The sequence below is a fragment of the Chelon labrosus genome (assembly GCF_963514085.1).
Source record: "Chelon labrosus genome assembly, chromosome: 2".
NCBI lineage: Eukaryota > Metazoa > Chordata > Actinopteri > Mugiliformes > Mugilidae > Chelon > Chelon labrosus.
The window spans coordinates 2,006,141-2,021,835 of record NC_140338.1 but is presented as its reverse complement, the minus strand read 5'-3'; the positions used below and the strand labels follow the sequence as shown (position 1 = coordinate 2,021,835).

General features: G+C 39.3%; 1 protein-coding gene across 1 annotated transcript in view; it reads right to left on the bottom strand.

The window, feature by feature from the left end:
• Positions 1–1,182: 1,182 nt before the first annotated feature.
• myom2a (myomesin 2a) overlaps positions 1,183–15,695 on the bottom strand; it is a gene marked incomplete at both ends in the record, with an annotated part of 30,485 nt that continues 15,972 nt past the window's right edge. Inside the window, 20 exons of the mRNA XM_084563886.1 lie at positions 1,183–1,752; positions 3,673–3,728; positions 4,057–4,079; positions 4,173–4,209; positions 4,295–4,458; positions 5,202–5,307; positions 6,158–6,196; positions 6,287–6,374; positions 7,517–7,630; positions 7,765–7,832; positions 7,973–8,032; positions 8,171–8,315; positions 10,279–10,415; positions 10,501–10,545; positions 10,633–10,739; positions 12,433–12,592; positions 13,237–13,351; positions 13,477–13,655; positions 15,268–15,394; positions 15,490–15,677. Coding sequence (XP_084420012.1) covers positions 1,183–1,752; positions 3,673–3,728; positions 4,057–4,079; positions 4,173–4,209; positions 4,295–4,458; positions 5,202–5,307; positions 6,158–6,196; positions 6,287–6,374; positions 7,517–7,630; positions 7,765–7,832; positions 7,973–8,032; positions 8,171–8,315; positions 10,279–10,415; positions 10,501–10,545; positions 10,633–10,739; positions 12,433–12,592; positions 13,237–13,351; positions 13,477–13,655; positions 15,268–15,394; positions 15,490–15,677 — 2,528 coding nt within the window. The remainder of the gene's footprint in view (positions 1,753–3,672; positions 3,729–4,056; positions 4,080–4,172; positions 4,210–4,294; positions 4,459–5,201; positions 5,308–6,157; positions 6,197–6,286; positions 6,375–7,516; positions 7,631–7,764; positions 7,833–7,972; positions 8,033–8,170; positions 8,316–10,278; positions 10,416–10,500; positions 10,546–10,632; positions 10,740–12,432; positions 12,593–13,236; positions 13,352–13,476; positions 13,656–15,267; positions 15,395–15,489; positions 15,678–15,695) is intronic.

Sequence of the window (15,695 nt, the reverse complement as noted above, 5' to 3'; positions counted from 1 at the left end):
GTTCACTCCACCGGCAGCCACTCTAACAAGCCCCGCCCACCTCTGCTCACCTGGCTTTGAGGAGCAGGTTTGGCAGCCTATGCGGCGGCTGTCACGCAGCCTCTCTTTGAGCCTGGTTGAGCTGCTCAGCTTTCTACTCTTGGTTACACTGACTGCAGCTACAGGATCGGTGTTACCTCCTGACATGCGGTACCTGGGGTGAGGAGGGTGAGGCAGAAGAGATTACTCACAAAGAGACAAGAGGAGGAGGTTGATATGTAAAGTTTATTGCCATCACAAAGCACTGGGGTGGGGGGGAAAACACAACATGATACAGACAGATGGACCCTCTCTGGCATAGACGCCAGGACAGGGAGTGACTTTATTAGATGATGAAAGCTACCCAGGAGAAACATAGCTCATGATAAGGTAGAGAACCCACCCAGTGACTGACGACATAAACTCCAGCAAACTCCCAGATCATCCAGTTTGAAGGATCGTTCAGTTTTCTTTTAGTTTTTCACAACTAGGGTCTTACTTCTGTAGTTTTAGAGGAGGTTTCCTGTTTTTAATAACATTACAGTACATCCCAGCAGAACATTGAACTGTCTGTCAGTAGTCATAATGTTGTGGCTGATCAGTGAATGCTTAAATGTTGGAGATGAGATTGGATCAGCTTCAGTTGAAGGTGAAACTCAAGATTAGCAAATCTAAGATGCACAAGAAGCATTTATAGTGATCAGAACTTAAATCTGGATCAGGACATCTATCCAAACAGCTGATGGGACGGTGTCTGTCTGGTTCTGACATTGATCCATCGACCTTTAACGGTGCCTTTCATGTAAATTGTGGTTGAAGTCATCTAAATAAGACCCTAGTTGTAATAAACCGTAACTCTTCTTTAGCGTTCCACTAACAGTTCATAGTGGAAGGTGCAGCTTTTACAGTTTTGAACATAAATCTACCACAGCCTTTTATTTTTTTAGTAGTTTTGTGTGGCGGTTCCCACTTTTTTTTTTCACCATTTGAACGACTAGCTGACTAGAGACTAGCTCCGGGTTCAGGTCCGGAGTCTGCAGCGGTTTAGAAAGTGGGACTTTAACAACGTCTAACTCTAAAGGAACAGCTCATGGTTTCACACTCATGCTACGGATCAACGTTGCTCACAGCCAACATTTCATCCTTCAGACATCAGCGCCGCCTTTACTTCCTCGGCGGGGTGGGGGACTTCATGAATCTGGGTGGGGTTGGAGACTTGACGCTGCGTGGCGGGGTTGGGGTTGGAGACTTGGGAGTCGGGGTGGGAGACTTGGGCACCGGGGTGGGGGACTTGGGCACCGGGGTGGAAGCGGGTGTGGAGGCTGCGCTCCTAATGGAAGGCGCCGGGGTCTGGGACTTGGAGGGGACGGGGGTCGGGGTCTTGGAGGGGACGGGGGTCTGGGACTTGGAGGGGGGAGCTGGGGACTTGGGCGGCACAGGCGTGACTGCGGGCGTGGACATTTTGGGATGTCCCAGTTTAGGCTCGGGGATGGGCTCTCCGTGCCTGTAGACGCTGACGGTGATCTCCACGAACTCGCCGCCGTACTTGTTCCGTACGTTGATGCTGTACTTGCCAGAGTCTTCGGGGGTGACTTTGTTGATGACGAGGCTGGCGAACTTGCCGCCGTCGAACGTGACCTTGGTGTGCTCGGTGGAGGCCACTTCCTGCTCGTTCTTGAACCAGGTGACCTCGGGGGTCGGCTCGCCCCACACGGTGCAGGTCAGGCTCAGGGACTGGGGGGGGGGTGTCAAGATAATGTGTCTCAGATTGTGAAACAAAACAATCTGCATTTTTCAATCCGTGCAATTTGTGTTAACTCTTCCTTTACAACATGTGGAATACTGTTCCTAAAGTACAGGTGTGAACACACCCAGGACACATTTAAGAGTATAAAGTACATGTGGAGGTGGTGTGTGACTCATGTGACCTCATTCCTTTAGTAGCGTGAACACACAATGAGTCCTGAGTCACATTAAGGACCAGACTCTCTCCTTCTGTTAGATCAATATGCAGCTTCAGGACTCTAGTTATTTTTATTTTAACCGTTTTTAATGCACCTGTTCTTCTGTTGTTATTTATAACTATTTAATATCCACACTACCTCTGCAGTAACATGTAAATATATAATCCCTATAACGCCTGTTTCACACTTACCGTGTTTCTGCACGCCATTCATACAGCCATGTTTACATCCTCCACAGACGGTTTGGAAGGTTTATTCTACTTACTTTTGTTTTTATGTGAACATCATGTGAACATCATGTGAACATCATTAGCTGTATCAGTCTCATAGTCTGCATGTTGTCATCTATACTTTTGGCTGCTGTATTTGTTTTAGCTCTGAGCCAGCCTAATGTCTAAAAGCTCTCTACTATTTTACTGATTACCCTTTTTGCTTTCTAATTTTAACAACTATGATTTTTTATTTTTCTTCCCCATACATGTAAAAATGGTTCTTACCAAAAGGACTACATTTGAAAGTTAGCCATCTGGCTAACACTGGCACATTTACTATTAAGTTGATTAATGTGCAATTTCCTTTTTTAAATAAATAAATACAATTAAATGAATTTAAAAATAAAAATACATAACCTATTACTCTATCCAGAATGCTGGCTAATTTTATTTTACTATATTTTCGGTATATTTTATTTTTATTTTATTTTACTACATTTGTCCTTATATTTTAGTTTTATTTTATTTTACTACATTTTTCCTTATATTTTATTTGACTACATTTTTCCTTATATTTTATTTTTATTTTATTTTACTACATTTTCCTTATATTTTAGTTTTATTTTACTAAATTTTTCCTTATATTTTAGTTTTATTTTACTACATTTTTCCTTATATTTTAGTTTTATTTTATTTTACTACATTTTTCCTTATATTTTAGTTTTATTTTACTACATTTTTCCGTATATTTCATTTTTATTTTTATTTGTGGTTTTTAAGAGTGTTTTATTTATGTTCAACTGAGCTACTGCAACCAAGCAGTTTCTCCTGTGGATGAATAAAGTCTGAGTCTTAGTCTAAATGATCACCTGAAAAGGAAAAAGCATCCTAAGTGATGTCTGTTCATTAATAATAAATGTTTTTTTAAAAATATTCTGACCTTGTAGCTGATGTACAACAGTCACCAGTGTCTTTATTTAACTTTACTCCTTCACAAACAGCACAGCAGTGAAATCAGGCTGAGTAGTGAAGTTATAATCTGAGCTTTGTCTCTAAAATAACAAACGTCATGTTGGAGATAAATGATAAATATTAACTTGCTGCGTGTGCTTTCAATAATGTTCCAAAATGTGGACGTCATGACGCCACAAACATCTGTCTCTGTGGTTCTGATTACAAACAGCAGATGTTATAATATTCTGCTGTTTCTCCCGAGGTCACATCTAGAGAACCACACACGGTCACCTCTGCGTTGTCTTCTACCCTCGTGAACTTTGTTTTCGTGTCAAAATAAGGGCGACTAACAGCTCGTAGCTTTTCTTTGTGCGTCTTGTTGCACCACTCGTTTCACAGGAATGCGGCCGGTGCAGTGCAGCTCTGACCCTTTGGCCTCATTAATGCGCGGCTGATGTAATGACGCAAAACTGTAAAAGAGACGTGTTAAAAACCAGCGTGTGCAGTTTCAAACGCATCCTCACCTTCTGCTCCATAATAGTGACCACGTCAGGCAAACCACCAACCACTCTGCCACGGTCTGATGAAGAGAGAGACAAAAGAAAATTAGAAGAATTAGTTCTGGACAACTGAGGAAAAATAAAACACAAAAACAATTCTTAGTTTGCTTTTGCACGTTTGTTTGCCGTACTGTCCACCCCTTCTAGTGGAGGAATTTAAAGCTGCAAGTCTTTGAACTTTCAGACGAAACATTCATTACTGATTTGCCCCGAAAGCAAATAACTGGCCGTCAGGACTCGTCTGAAAAGATGTTTGAGTTTCTAGATTTTCTCTTGACTGATATCTTCATCCTAAACAGGGCGACCTCCCTTTAAAGTGTAAAGGAACAAACACAGATGTGTACTCACTCTTCTCGGCAAATGCAGCTGCCCTAAAAGACAGAAAAACATCAACGAGGTTAATTTGATTTGGACACGATTTAAAGGCAAATGCTGACAAACTACTGCAGGATCGAAGAACTTACTTAAGTCTCAGGTACTCCTCATAGGCATCGGTGTAAGCTGAAATAAAAAAATGACTTTTAGCTCAAAGTTGAGTGGATAATAATAAAACTAAAAGCTGAATTTGAAAGGAGGTTTATTTAACCTTGTCCGGAGAGGTCGAACGTCCTGGTGTGGGTCTTCACGCCGTCTGAGATCTCGATGGCGTAGTGACCCTTCTCCTTATCGGACGGATCACAGATCTGCATCCAGGCCATCTCTGCTGTGCCACCGATCCTCATCTTCTCAGAGGAGGCAATCTTACTCTCCCTGCAGGTTCACGGCACAGACCTCTAACGTTAGACTCAAACTCACGGCAAGTAGATTTAAATTCTCTGAGTGTTTCCACAGAAATATCTCACTGTAAACCCCTGAAATACCCCCTGGTTGGGAAAGACTGGTCTAAATGACAGCTCACAGAAACACCTGCTCGGATGCTACTGATTATTTAACATCCAGAACTTCAACAAACATCATTTGTTTCTTTTCGTGGTTTTCTATCTGTGGCTGTGAAGCTGTAGAGGCTGAAAAAGCTTTGCCGTTACTGATGGTTGCTTTGGAGTTGGATAAGCTTTTGAACAAGCACGAAGCCACGGCCGAGTCTGCAAACAAAACCTTTTGTGAACTTTAAAAAGCACTCGGGTCGAGTTGTTTCCTTCCCCGGAGAGTCCTGCGTTCAAGCATAAACAACACAACCTGAGGACTGTCTTCAAATCCTGATCTGCCAAGTGTCACAGCATCCACGTTTTCTCATGATAAGAAGATGATCAGATGGTCCCTGCTCGCAAATATCAGTGTGTTTTTATATATATAATTTAAGCCTACTTGCCGTGAGTTTGAGTGTTTTTATATATATATTAAAACACATGAGTAATATGAGTGAGGGGGCCCCAGGCAAGTACACAAACTACCCATACGTTCAAACAGGAAGCGTTGTTCCATCTCAGAAGCAAGAGTAAATATTTGAGCCGTCATGTGCTCAGCGCTGTCAGGTGAAGCTTTTCAAACCGTACTTGTGCTTCCAGACGGTCTTCATCTCCTCCGTATAGTAGCTCATGTAGCACTGCAGCCTGATGCCCTCTGGGGTACACTGCATCACCAGCTCAGAGGCAGACTCACCTTAGGGGAACAAAAAACGGATTTACAGCCACACCCAAGTGAATTTAGACATTTAGCGTCTTCCTAATCGAGTCCAAGTTCCAGGTACAGAAGTGCATTTATTTAGTCTTTGTCAGTGTCAAACTCTCCTCCAGCTTTAGAGCATCTACACACAAGGTTTTCATTCATACTCTACTCTATCCAGCTGGACGACAACTCACCTTTCTGTAATAGATAACTTCATGTTAAGGCATATTATTGCACCTTATTAATGCTTACTATATAAATAATATATATATTTATGTCTGTCTCTATTTCTTGTACATTTGTTCATATGCTGATTTTGTAAATTTTTTGCTTATACTGTTTTATTGAATATTTTGATTTATTTTATTTTATAAATATCTTCATCTATTTTTCTTTTTACTTGGTTTATTTGGTTTTAAAGTCTAAGCTGCTGCTGATTTTATTTCTGAATATCCTGCACACATCTGTGGTTCTGTCTGTAGGAGACAAATCCCACAGTACACTAAATGTCAGCATAGCATGGTTGCATGGTTTTGAACACTTTGAACACTGCAAACACAGTCTGAATGATAGAGATGTGACGTTCGCCAACGAGCCGAATCTATTGACCGGCTCTTTGAAACAAACGATGGGAGCCGAGTTGCAGCCGTTCTTTTTTAATTTTATCTTCTTTCTGTTTTTCCACCCAAATCATTTATCATAGGATAAAATAAATTATCCACAGGCTGGCACCTTAAAAATAAATAAATGTCAAAATGAGCCAGTCTTATGAACGTCTCTTTGAAAAGAACGAATCCACAAGATCCGTCTCACTTCAAAGAGCTGACTGATTAATCCAACGTACCAGCAATCTGAGCGATGGCATTGATGATGTCGTCAAACACTGCAGAAGAAAGAAGGAGACACATGATAAACGTCTAATATAACAAGACTAAAACACTACAGTCGAACCTTCAGAAAGATGAGGACGTACCTTGGCCTGAAATGTCAAAGACAGATGTGTCCTTTCCTCTGTCGTCGCTGAGCACGGCCTTGTAAACACCCTGATCTTTTCTGGAGAACTGAACAAGCACATCGTTGTCATGTCAAAGACTGTCATGTGAAGAAGCTAAATAACAGGCATTTTCTTCTTATATATCCGTTATTAAATAAAGAAAAGTCTAGCAGCTCAACACAAACATTTTACAGCATGTGAAGCAAATAAACCACACATATATATTGTAGGTCATGTGTCATTTCAGTTTTTGATTATTGCTCTGATCAACGTGTTATAATTCATTCACTGTCTGGACAAAACAAAGGTCCTTCACTCTAATATCTGGTTGGACCTCCTTTATCTTTGATTCCAGCTCATTCTCTGTATCATTGTTTCTATAATCTTCTCCAATGTCACCAGATTTATTTCCATCCAGTGTTTCATTCATTTTTCACCAAGATCTTGTATTGATGATGGGAGAGTCTGACCACTGCACAAAGCCTTCTCCAGCACATCCCAAAGATTCTCAATGGGGTTCAGGTCTGGACTCTGTGGTGGCCAATCCATGTGTGAACATGATGTCTCATGCTCCCTGAACCACTCTTTCACAATCTGAGCCCCATGAATCCTGGCATTGTCATCTTGGAATATGATCCATTGATGGAATAACCTGGTCATTCAGTATATTCAGGTAGTCAGCTGACCTCATTCTTTGGACACATAATGTTGCTGAACCTAGACCTGAGCAACTGAAGCAACCCCAGATCATAGCACTGCCCCCACAGGCTTGTACAGTAGACACTAGGCATGATGGGTGCATCACTTCATCTGCCTCTCTTCTTACCCTGATGCTTCTCCACTCTCCTTCCAGTTTTTAATAATGCCTTGGACAGTTCTTAACCCAGTTTTAGTAGTTTCTACAATCTCCTTAGATGTTTTCTCTGCTTGATGCATGCCAATGATTTGACCCTTCTCAAACAGACGACCACAGGATGTGTCTTTAGACATGGTTGTTGAAGAAATGAGAAGCTACTCATTGCATCAGTTGGTCTTAAATAACTTGTTGTCAGCTGAAAGATAATCACCCATGCAGTAATTATCCAATAGGAGGTGCATACATATTTGCTTAGTTAATTTTTTTTTGGCAAGGCTGTGTATTTTCCTATAAACCCAACAAAACATTTAACTTTGAAGCAGCGAGCTCCCAGATTGTGTTGTTGATGTTACCAGAGGGATGGGAAGAGCACAGGCTCCAGACATGACATTGGGAGGAGTATCAGGAACTATCTCATCATCCTCTTTGTACCAGTGGAAGGTCGTCTCCTTCTTCACGTTGGCCACCTGACAATCACACAAGATTTATTTAAGGGTTTCAGTTAAACAGCCAGAGAAAGAAAGAAGGTGACAAATGAAGAATATAAATAAACATGAAAAAAACAACTGAGAATTAAAGGAAATCACATTTCATTTATTACCTTGCAGGCGAGCATGACAGTACAATCCTCAGTGACAGTGAAATAGAGATACTCAGAGAAGTGTGGACCTGAAATGACAAGAAAAGAGGAAAAGAGTCTTTGATGGGAAGGCTATTAAAACAAACTCATCATTTTAACTATAAAATACATTTTAATATTCAGACAGATACGCATTAAAATTGTTTCAGGCATTTGCATGTGCTGATACCTTGCTTCCTGATGTGCTCCTTCCTCTGAAACTCAGCCTCCTTCAAAGCAGCCTTGAACACTGCAACAGGAAAAAGAAACAGCAGACTCTGAGAAATCCACTCCATGAATTCAAATCAAATACAAATGCACCATTTGTTTTACGGCATGCATCATTTAAATGCTCCCTCTGCTAGCCTACTGATAATCTAAACCTTACCGTCTCCCACCAGGACCAGGGAGCTCTGGGTCTTGGCCTTGCCGTCGGTAATCTGGACGGTGTACGTGCCCTCGTTGGCTCTGGTGAAATGATCCACGGTCATCTGGATGACTCCTGAAGCCACATCGTGACTGATCTTATGGCCCTGAAATGACAGACAACAGAAACAGTGAGTCATATTACTCAACTACTCTACATAGATTTAAGACCTGCAGCAGTTACAGTACAGTCTCTGTGCAGCATGTATGAAGCTGTAAGAATTACATATATACAACAACATGTCATATCAGAATTCTTCCTCATTTCCTTCTTTAACTTAAAACGTTTATTTTACGACATTCTGCGTGTTCTTCCTCAACTAGTTTTCTCGAAAAACTCCCCTTTCAACAGGAAGATATAAACAGTAAAATATAATTCTTGCAGGTTCTTGTCATATCAGAATTCTTCTGATATCTATAGACGGAGGACATTTCTGTTTCTGCTTGAGGCCGACTGGGTCGAGACGGAAAAGAGAAGGAGGAGGAAGATGACACAGGACGTACAACATTTAAACATACAGCTGATATAGATGTTACACGAGAGATTGAAGAAAGTCCTAAAGTCACTGTCACACAGGTAAACAAGAGGTCACAGGGTCAAGTGGTTCTATTACAGGTGAGTTTGTTGGTGTAATGATTGAATATACGAGGTGTCACAGGCAGGTTGGAGAATAAGGAGTGTTTAAGTGTGAGCCATGACAACAGGCAGGTTGATGAGGTCAGGATCACACATGAGTAGCGTGCAGCTATTGTTTACACTATAACAATGATAAAGCTTTTAGTTAAGACTGGCTCAGGTGACACTGAACCATCCCTTAGATGTGCTGCTATAGGCCCACGCTGCACTGAGCACCTATCCTCTAATTTCCTCTCTATTACTACTCATGCATTCATGTGCTACCACTGTATAGCTATAGCATGTCCTCCCCTCCTCCCCCATCTTCCTATGAGTGGAGTTGTGTGTTTCTGATCTGTGGAGCTCCATACTACTCCGTACTACTACATCTGTTGTTAATGTCATCAAACCTGCCCAGTCTTCACGGCCTTCTGCAGCTATCCTCTCCACTCTCCACTCTCTCTATGACACCTCTTATATTCAGTCATCACAGCATTAACTCATCTGAGATAGAACCAGATCAGCTTCATTTATAGTCACTATCAAACTCTAACATAACATGCATCCGCTATATCTTGCATCACGATTAGATTCCACATGTATGTTTTGCAATTTCTTTCTTTTTAAACATTCGTACATAACTTTAGTGAGTTGTTGTTTTAGGAGTTATTTGAACATCCTGTCTCAGAGTGAAGCTGAAAAACTAGTTCATGCACTGGTGTCTTCCAGGCAGCTAATTGATTACTGTCTGGCTCCAAATAGCTCTTTAAAAAGGTTTATTCAAAATGCTGCAGCAGCTAGAGCATCGACAGAATTTAGCAAGACTGGAGATCTTCAGCTATCAGGCTCCTCTCCAGTTGAACCAGCTCCCAGTTTCCTTTTTGATCGAGCTGATAGTTAAAGCTGGACAGAACCATCTCTTAGTGATGCTGCTATAGGCCTAGGCTGCTGAGGGACGATGCACTGAGCACATGTCCTCTACTCTCTTCTCTCTCACACGAGCTCCTATCGTCTAACTTGTTATCTAATTTCTTCTCTATTCAGTTGTGTGCTTCTACCGTATAGCATGTTTACTGCTGTGTGCCCCCCCCCCCCCCCCCCCCCCCCACGGAGCCACCGTCGCCTTCGTGTTTGCTCTGGGGGTTTCAGGTCGGGTTTTCTAAAGCGTCCTGAGACACTTTGTGTTGTTAGTGACAACACTTGTACATATCTTTGGTTAATCGTTAGTATCAGGAGTTATGTGATCATGACCAGGCGTTTTAGCAAGAAGGACTCTTCCGAGTTAAAATGACATTAGAGCTGACTGTTTGACTGGAATGGCCAGTCTGTCTGGTTTCTCTGCCAACAAGTTAACCTAGAGTCTTTATATCGGTGTTCATCAGAGATCAAATAAACCTCGGGGCACAGAAAACAGGAAATGCAGCAAAAATGTGACAGTGTCGTTGGCATTATACCTCCCCGCTGGTGACTTCTTTGTCGTTAACGATGAACCTGTAGGACACGGAGGGGGACAGCTTGACGGCCTGCAGCCAGAAACGCACGTGACCCTTCTCCAGAATCTCATAGTTGAGACCGTGCTTCAGAGGAACGACTGCAGAGACACAGATGCACAAATGATGACAACAATATAATATTTAAATGATACCAGAGGTCTGCTGCTGAGGAACAGCGCTCACCTGGATGTCTGATGGCATAGCTGAGCTCCAGCATGGTGTTCAAGGCTGCAGAGCAGAATAAAACAATCAAACACCATCAGTTCAGAAATCTGCTTCCTATATATTCAGCAGTTTGTAAAGTTCATGACCCACCGTCCTCGGTCAGAGTGTGGCTGCTAGAGACTCCATCTGTGTCGGTGACGACCACGGAGTATCTGCCCAGATCGTCCTTATCAGGGTTGGTGAAAGTGAGTCTGGAGCTGTGAAACAAACAAACGTCCATGAGATGATGAAGTTTATTAAGTATAATATGAACGTGGCTGTGATCCTCAGGTGCATTTTACTCTTATATTCAAATAAAGGAATAAATAATAAATATTTCAGCAGTATGCAGTTTTGTCACATTTCTCAGCGTCTTAGTAACTTAACTAACTTGATGAGTGATGTCCTGGAAGAGAACTATTATTATATATTATTATATAACTGCTATTATTAGCTATTTAAAGAAAGCTTTACTGATTCAAAGAGATGAGTGTTGTGGTTGATAATGTGCATCATACATTCACACATCTGGAAAACCACAGAAATATCATAACAAATCTCAGGAGGAGGAAGAAAATGGACTCAAAACCAAACAACATTTAGACTCTACTTAATTAATTGTCATACTTCCTCTTCTGTCCAGTTGTACAACAACTCACCTTTCTGTGACAGATAACTCATTGTTATTAATGTTAATGGATACTACTGCACCTTACACCTTACCCTGTATATATAATTTATATTTATATTCTTCCATTTCTTGTACATTTGTTCATATTCTAATATGATAATTTGTACATTTTGGCTTATACTCTTTCTATTTTATGTTACTAGATCTTATTCTACTCATTTTTTATTTCTATTTTATTTAACTTAATCTTTTCTTTTTATCTGAGGTTCTTAAGAGTGTGTTTTTTATGACAACTAAGCTACTGTAACCAAGCAATTTCCCTTGTGGATCAATAAAGTTTATCTAAGTCTAAGTCTAAGTCTAATCCTCTTTTTTCCACATGGTTGTGATGTACATATATAGGACGTTTCTCTTGTATGGTGTATAACCTTATCCTTCCTATACATATAGTGTATATTTACTTCTATTTCTCACAGATTTGTACATATGCAAATCTTGGGGTTTTATTTTATTTTATTTTTAATTCAATCAAATTTAATTTAATTTAATTTAATTTAATCTAATTTAATCTAATTTAATTATTTGTATTATCTTTGTACTGTCTTACACATATATTTATTTCCCTTATGGATCAATAAAGTCTATCTAAGTCTAAGTCTATCTTTATATGTAATGCTGATTTATTTTATAATATTGTGAAACTGTAATTTGTTAAATTTGAATAAAGTCGATTTGAAAAAGAACTTTGTAACTCGTCAGTAATTTGCAGGCTGCTGACATATCCTTCTGCAGCCATTATCCCACACATGGACGTACAAGTCTGCATATTCTGAATAAAGATGGTATTTGTATGAATCTAAAAGCCTTCACATCTCGTTCTGTTGTGGCTGCATCCATAAAAAAAACAACAACTTTTAAATTCAAAAGTTAAACATGAAAGCAAACAACAACTTTTCCTTGTTTTTATCAGCGTACACTCTTTTAAACAGTGATAGCGTACTTGTTTGATAAAATCATCTAATCATAGAAAACAGAAACAGAAAATCGTGATCTGGTTCTGCAGCATGTTATCACGGTGAGTTCAGTGTGACGCTGGTGCAGAAAGCAAACCAGATGAAGCCTGGAGGAGAAAGCACATCGTTCGCGCTGCTTTATTTACTCACTGATAGCGCAGCAGCATATTTGATCAATTACAGATAATCATTCCTGCCGAGAACAAAGAAGAAACCACATGAATGAGAAGCCTCTGTCACGTGCTGAGGTGACGACGGCGAGCTTACGTTCTGCCCTTCGCGCTGACGGCGACTCTGGGGCAGTCGCCGATGGGTTTGTAGTTCTTTGACCACACGAACTTGGACGTTTCACTGATCTCACAGGCCTCAAGAGACAAGAAGATGTCTCCGGTCTCACCGTCCACACCAACCTCAATCTCCTTAGTGCCTGTGAATACGAGAAACATGCAAAGACTCCACTCAGAGATGGCAGAGGGAAACAAACTCGTGCCCTCAGTTCATGTCTCGGCCTGCACTCTACAAGACTGAGCTGCTGGACAATCTGTGTATTTTTGCAGCATGTTGAGCAGAGCACTGCACGACAGTCGTGTTGTTCACTTCAAATAATGATAAGTTGAGGTTTAACTAAGGTTCCTGTCCTTAAGATGTAAGTAACATCCACACCAATGAATGCCAGGTCCAGAAGTTTCCCAGCAGAACACTGAACTGTCACAAGATGGTTTAAATGTTATTCACTTCTCCTGTCAGTGGTCATAATGTTGTGGCTGATCAGTGTATATTTATATTAAAAACTCATGTATTTTATCCGTGCCTTTAGCTTTTATGATTAAAAACACTGATAAAACCTACAAATCTGTGACATACATCAAGCCTCCTTCATCCGTCTGTGTTCACGTAGTTGTTTGGTATTTATTATTTTTATAAGTTTATAATATATCAGAGTAAATGATAGTTGAGCTAAAGCCATCTGCCATAATGATTTTCAGTGAGCTGGGATTCATTCAAACTGAAAGAATGTGGAGGGTGTGGTGCAGAGTAAATCCACCACAGCTGCCAGCAGACCTCAGTTACCTGGCAGAGCTTTGGCACAGACCGGCTCAGACAACTGGGAGGGTTTTCCGACGCCGCTTGCATTGACGGCACGAACTCTGAACACGTAGGTTTCACCTTCCTCCAGTCCAGTCACCTGCAGGAAAATTATGAAAACATCTTCACATCTAGAGTGCTGGAGGAAGAGGTTCATGCATTTGTTGCGAGGTGTGCTGGATTATTATTATTAATACACCATGTATAATACAACAGGTGTCTTACCTGCAGGTAACGGTGGCTCACAGCTTCCTCATTCAGAGTGACAAACTCTGATGAGCCCTTCTTGGCCATATCCACCAAGTATCCAGTCACAGCACTTGCTCCGGTATAAACTGGAGCTTTCCAGAGGAGGACCAGAGAGTGACTCCTGACCTCACTGAAGCTCAGGTCATAGGCTGGACCTTGAGTTATAAGAACACACCATCAGCACCAAACAGAGAGAAGACGGTCTCTGGCTCTATAACGACAGCTTAAGACGTTAAAAACTTTACATGTGGATTTAGGTAAACGAATGTTTCACCAACATTATTCTAATATTTTTCATTTAAAATCACTGGGATTCAGCTAAAAGTAGAATTTAAGAGACAGAACAGAAATTTCGGCATTTACAAAAAGATACTAAAGAGGTTTCATTGGTGATTCTAAATTGGCCGTAGGTGTGAGTGTGAATGGTTGTCTGTCTCTCGGTATTAGCCCTATAATATATATTTACTATTTATTTTTTGTTCATATGGAATTTTTTTTAATTTGTTTGCTTATACAATTTATTTATTTGACTAGATTTTAATTATATTTTATTTTTTATATTTATTTATTTATTTTACTAGATTTTTACTTATATTTTATTTTTTATATTTATTTATTTCATTTTACTAGATTTTTACTTATATTTTATTTTTATATTTATTTATTTATTTTACAAAATTTTTACTTATATTTTATTTTTTATATATATATATATTTTTATTTATTTTACTAGATTTTTACTTATATTTTATTTTTTATATTTATTTTATTTTATTTTGTGTATTTGACTAGATTTTTACTTATATTTTATTTTTTTATATTTTACTTATTTATTTATTTTCCTAGATTTTTTCTTATATTTTATTTATTTATTTATTTTCCTAGATTCTTTCTTATATTTTATTTTTTATATTTATTTTATTTTATTTATTTTACTAGATTTTTACTTATATTTTATTTTTTATATGTATTTATTTATTTATTTTACTAGATTTTTACTCATATTTTATTTTTTATATTTATTTATTTCATTTTACTAGATTTTTACTTATATTTTATTTTTATATTTATTTATTTATTTTACTAAATTTTTACTTATATTTTATTTTTATATTTATTTATTTTACTAAATATTTACTTATATTTTATTTTTATATTTATTTTATTTTTTTATTTATTTATTTAACTAGATTTTTACTTATATTTCATTTTGTATATTTATTTTATTTTATTTCATTTATTTTACAAGATTTTTACTTATATTTAAATTTTTATATTTATTTTATTTTTTTTGTGTATTTGACTAGATTTTTACTTATATTTTATTTTTTTTATATTTTATTTATTTATTGATTTATTTACTTTACTAGATTTTTCTTATATTTTATTTTTCATATTGATTTTATTTTATTTTATTTAATTTATTTATTTTAATTATTTTATGTGCAACTGAGCTGCTGTGACCAAGCGGTTTCCCTTTTGGATTAATTTGGATAATTCATCACAGCTGCCACTGTATTTGTCTTTCATGCTTCTTTAAAAAGTCCGTAGTTGCACATGGACAGATTATTTTTCAACCGTCATTACTGAACAACCACGTTCCTTCAGTCTGGATATATATCTTAACACTAATTGTGCCGACCCTTGCACTGGAAGCATTTTGGTGTCTCTTTGTCCAAGCAGCAGCTGCCACATGCAACTCACATTAATATCATAAAAATACTCCAAAAGCTAGAGTAACGGAGGAAAACTCTGACGCCCCAGTACCTGGCTCGTCCATGGTCCAGGCTTCACATTTCATCGGGGCGCTGGGAGCTGACGGGACACCGACACCAGCCATGTTACCGGCCTGGACCCTGAACTCGTAGAAGGTTCCGGTCTTCAGATTGTCCACCTGCAGAGACAGAGGAAGTGGCGTGATGGTCAGACGCTCCACTTACTTTTTTTTTCACATAAAGCCCAAACAAATGCAGATCCGACGCCACTCACGGTGCAGACTCTCTCTGTGACGGCCGCCAGGTTGACCTCCTTCCAGATCAAAGTGTCGGCGTCGCGCCTGTCGATGTAGTAGGCGTTGACCTTGGAGCCGCCGCAGTGTTTGGGACTCTTCCAGGCCACGGTCATGGAGGAGCCGTCACAGGCCAGCATGGTGATGCCGTAGGGGGCGCTGGGAGTAGCTGAAGCACAAAAATTTA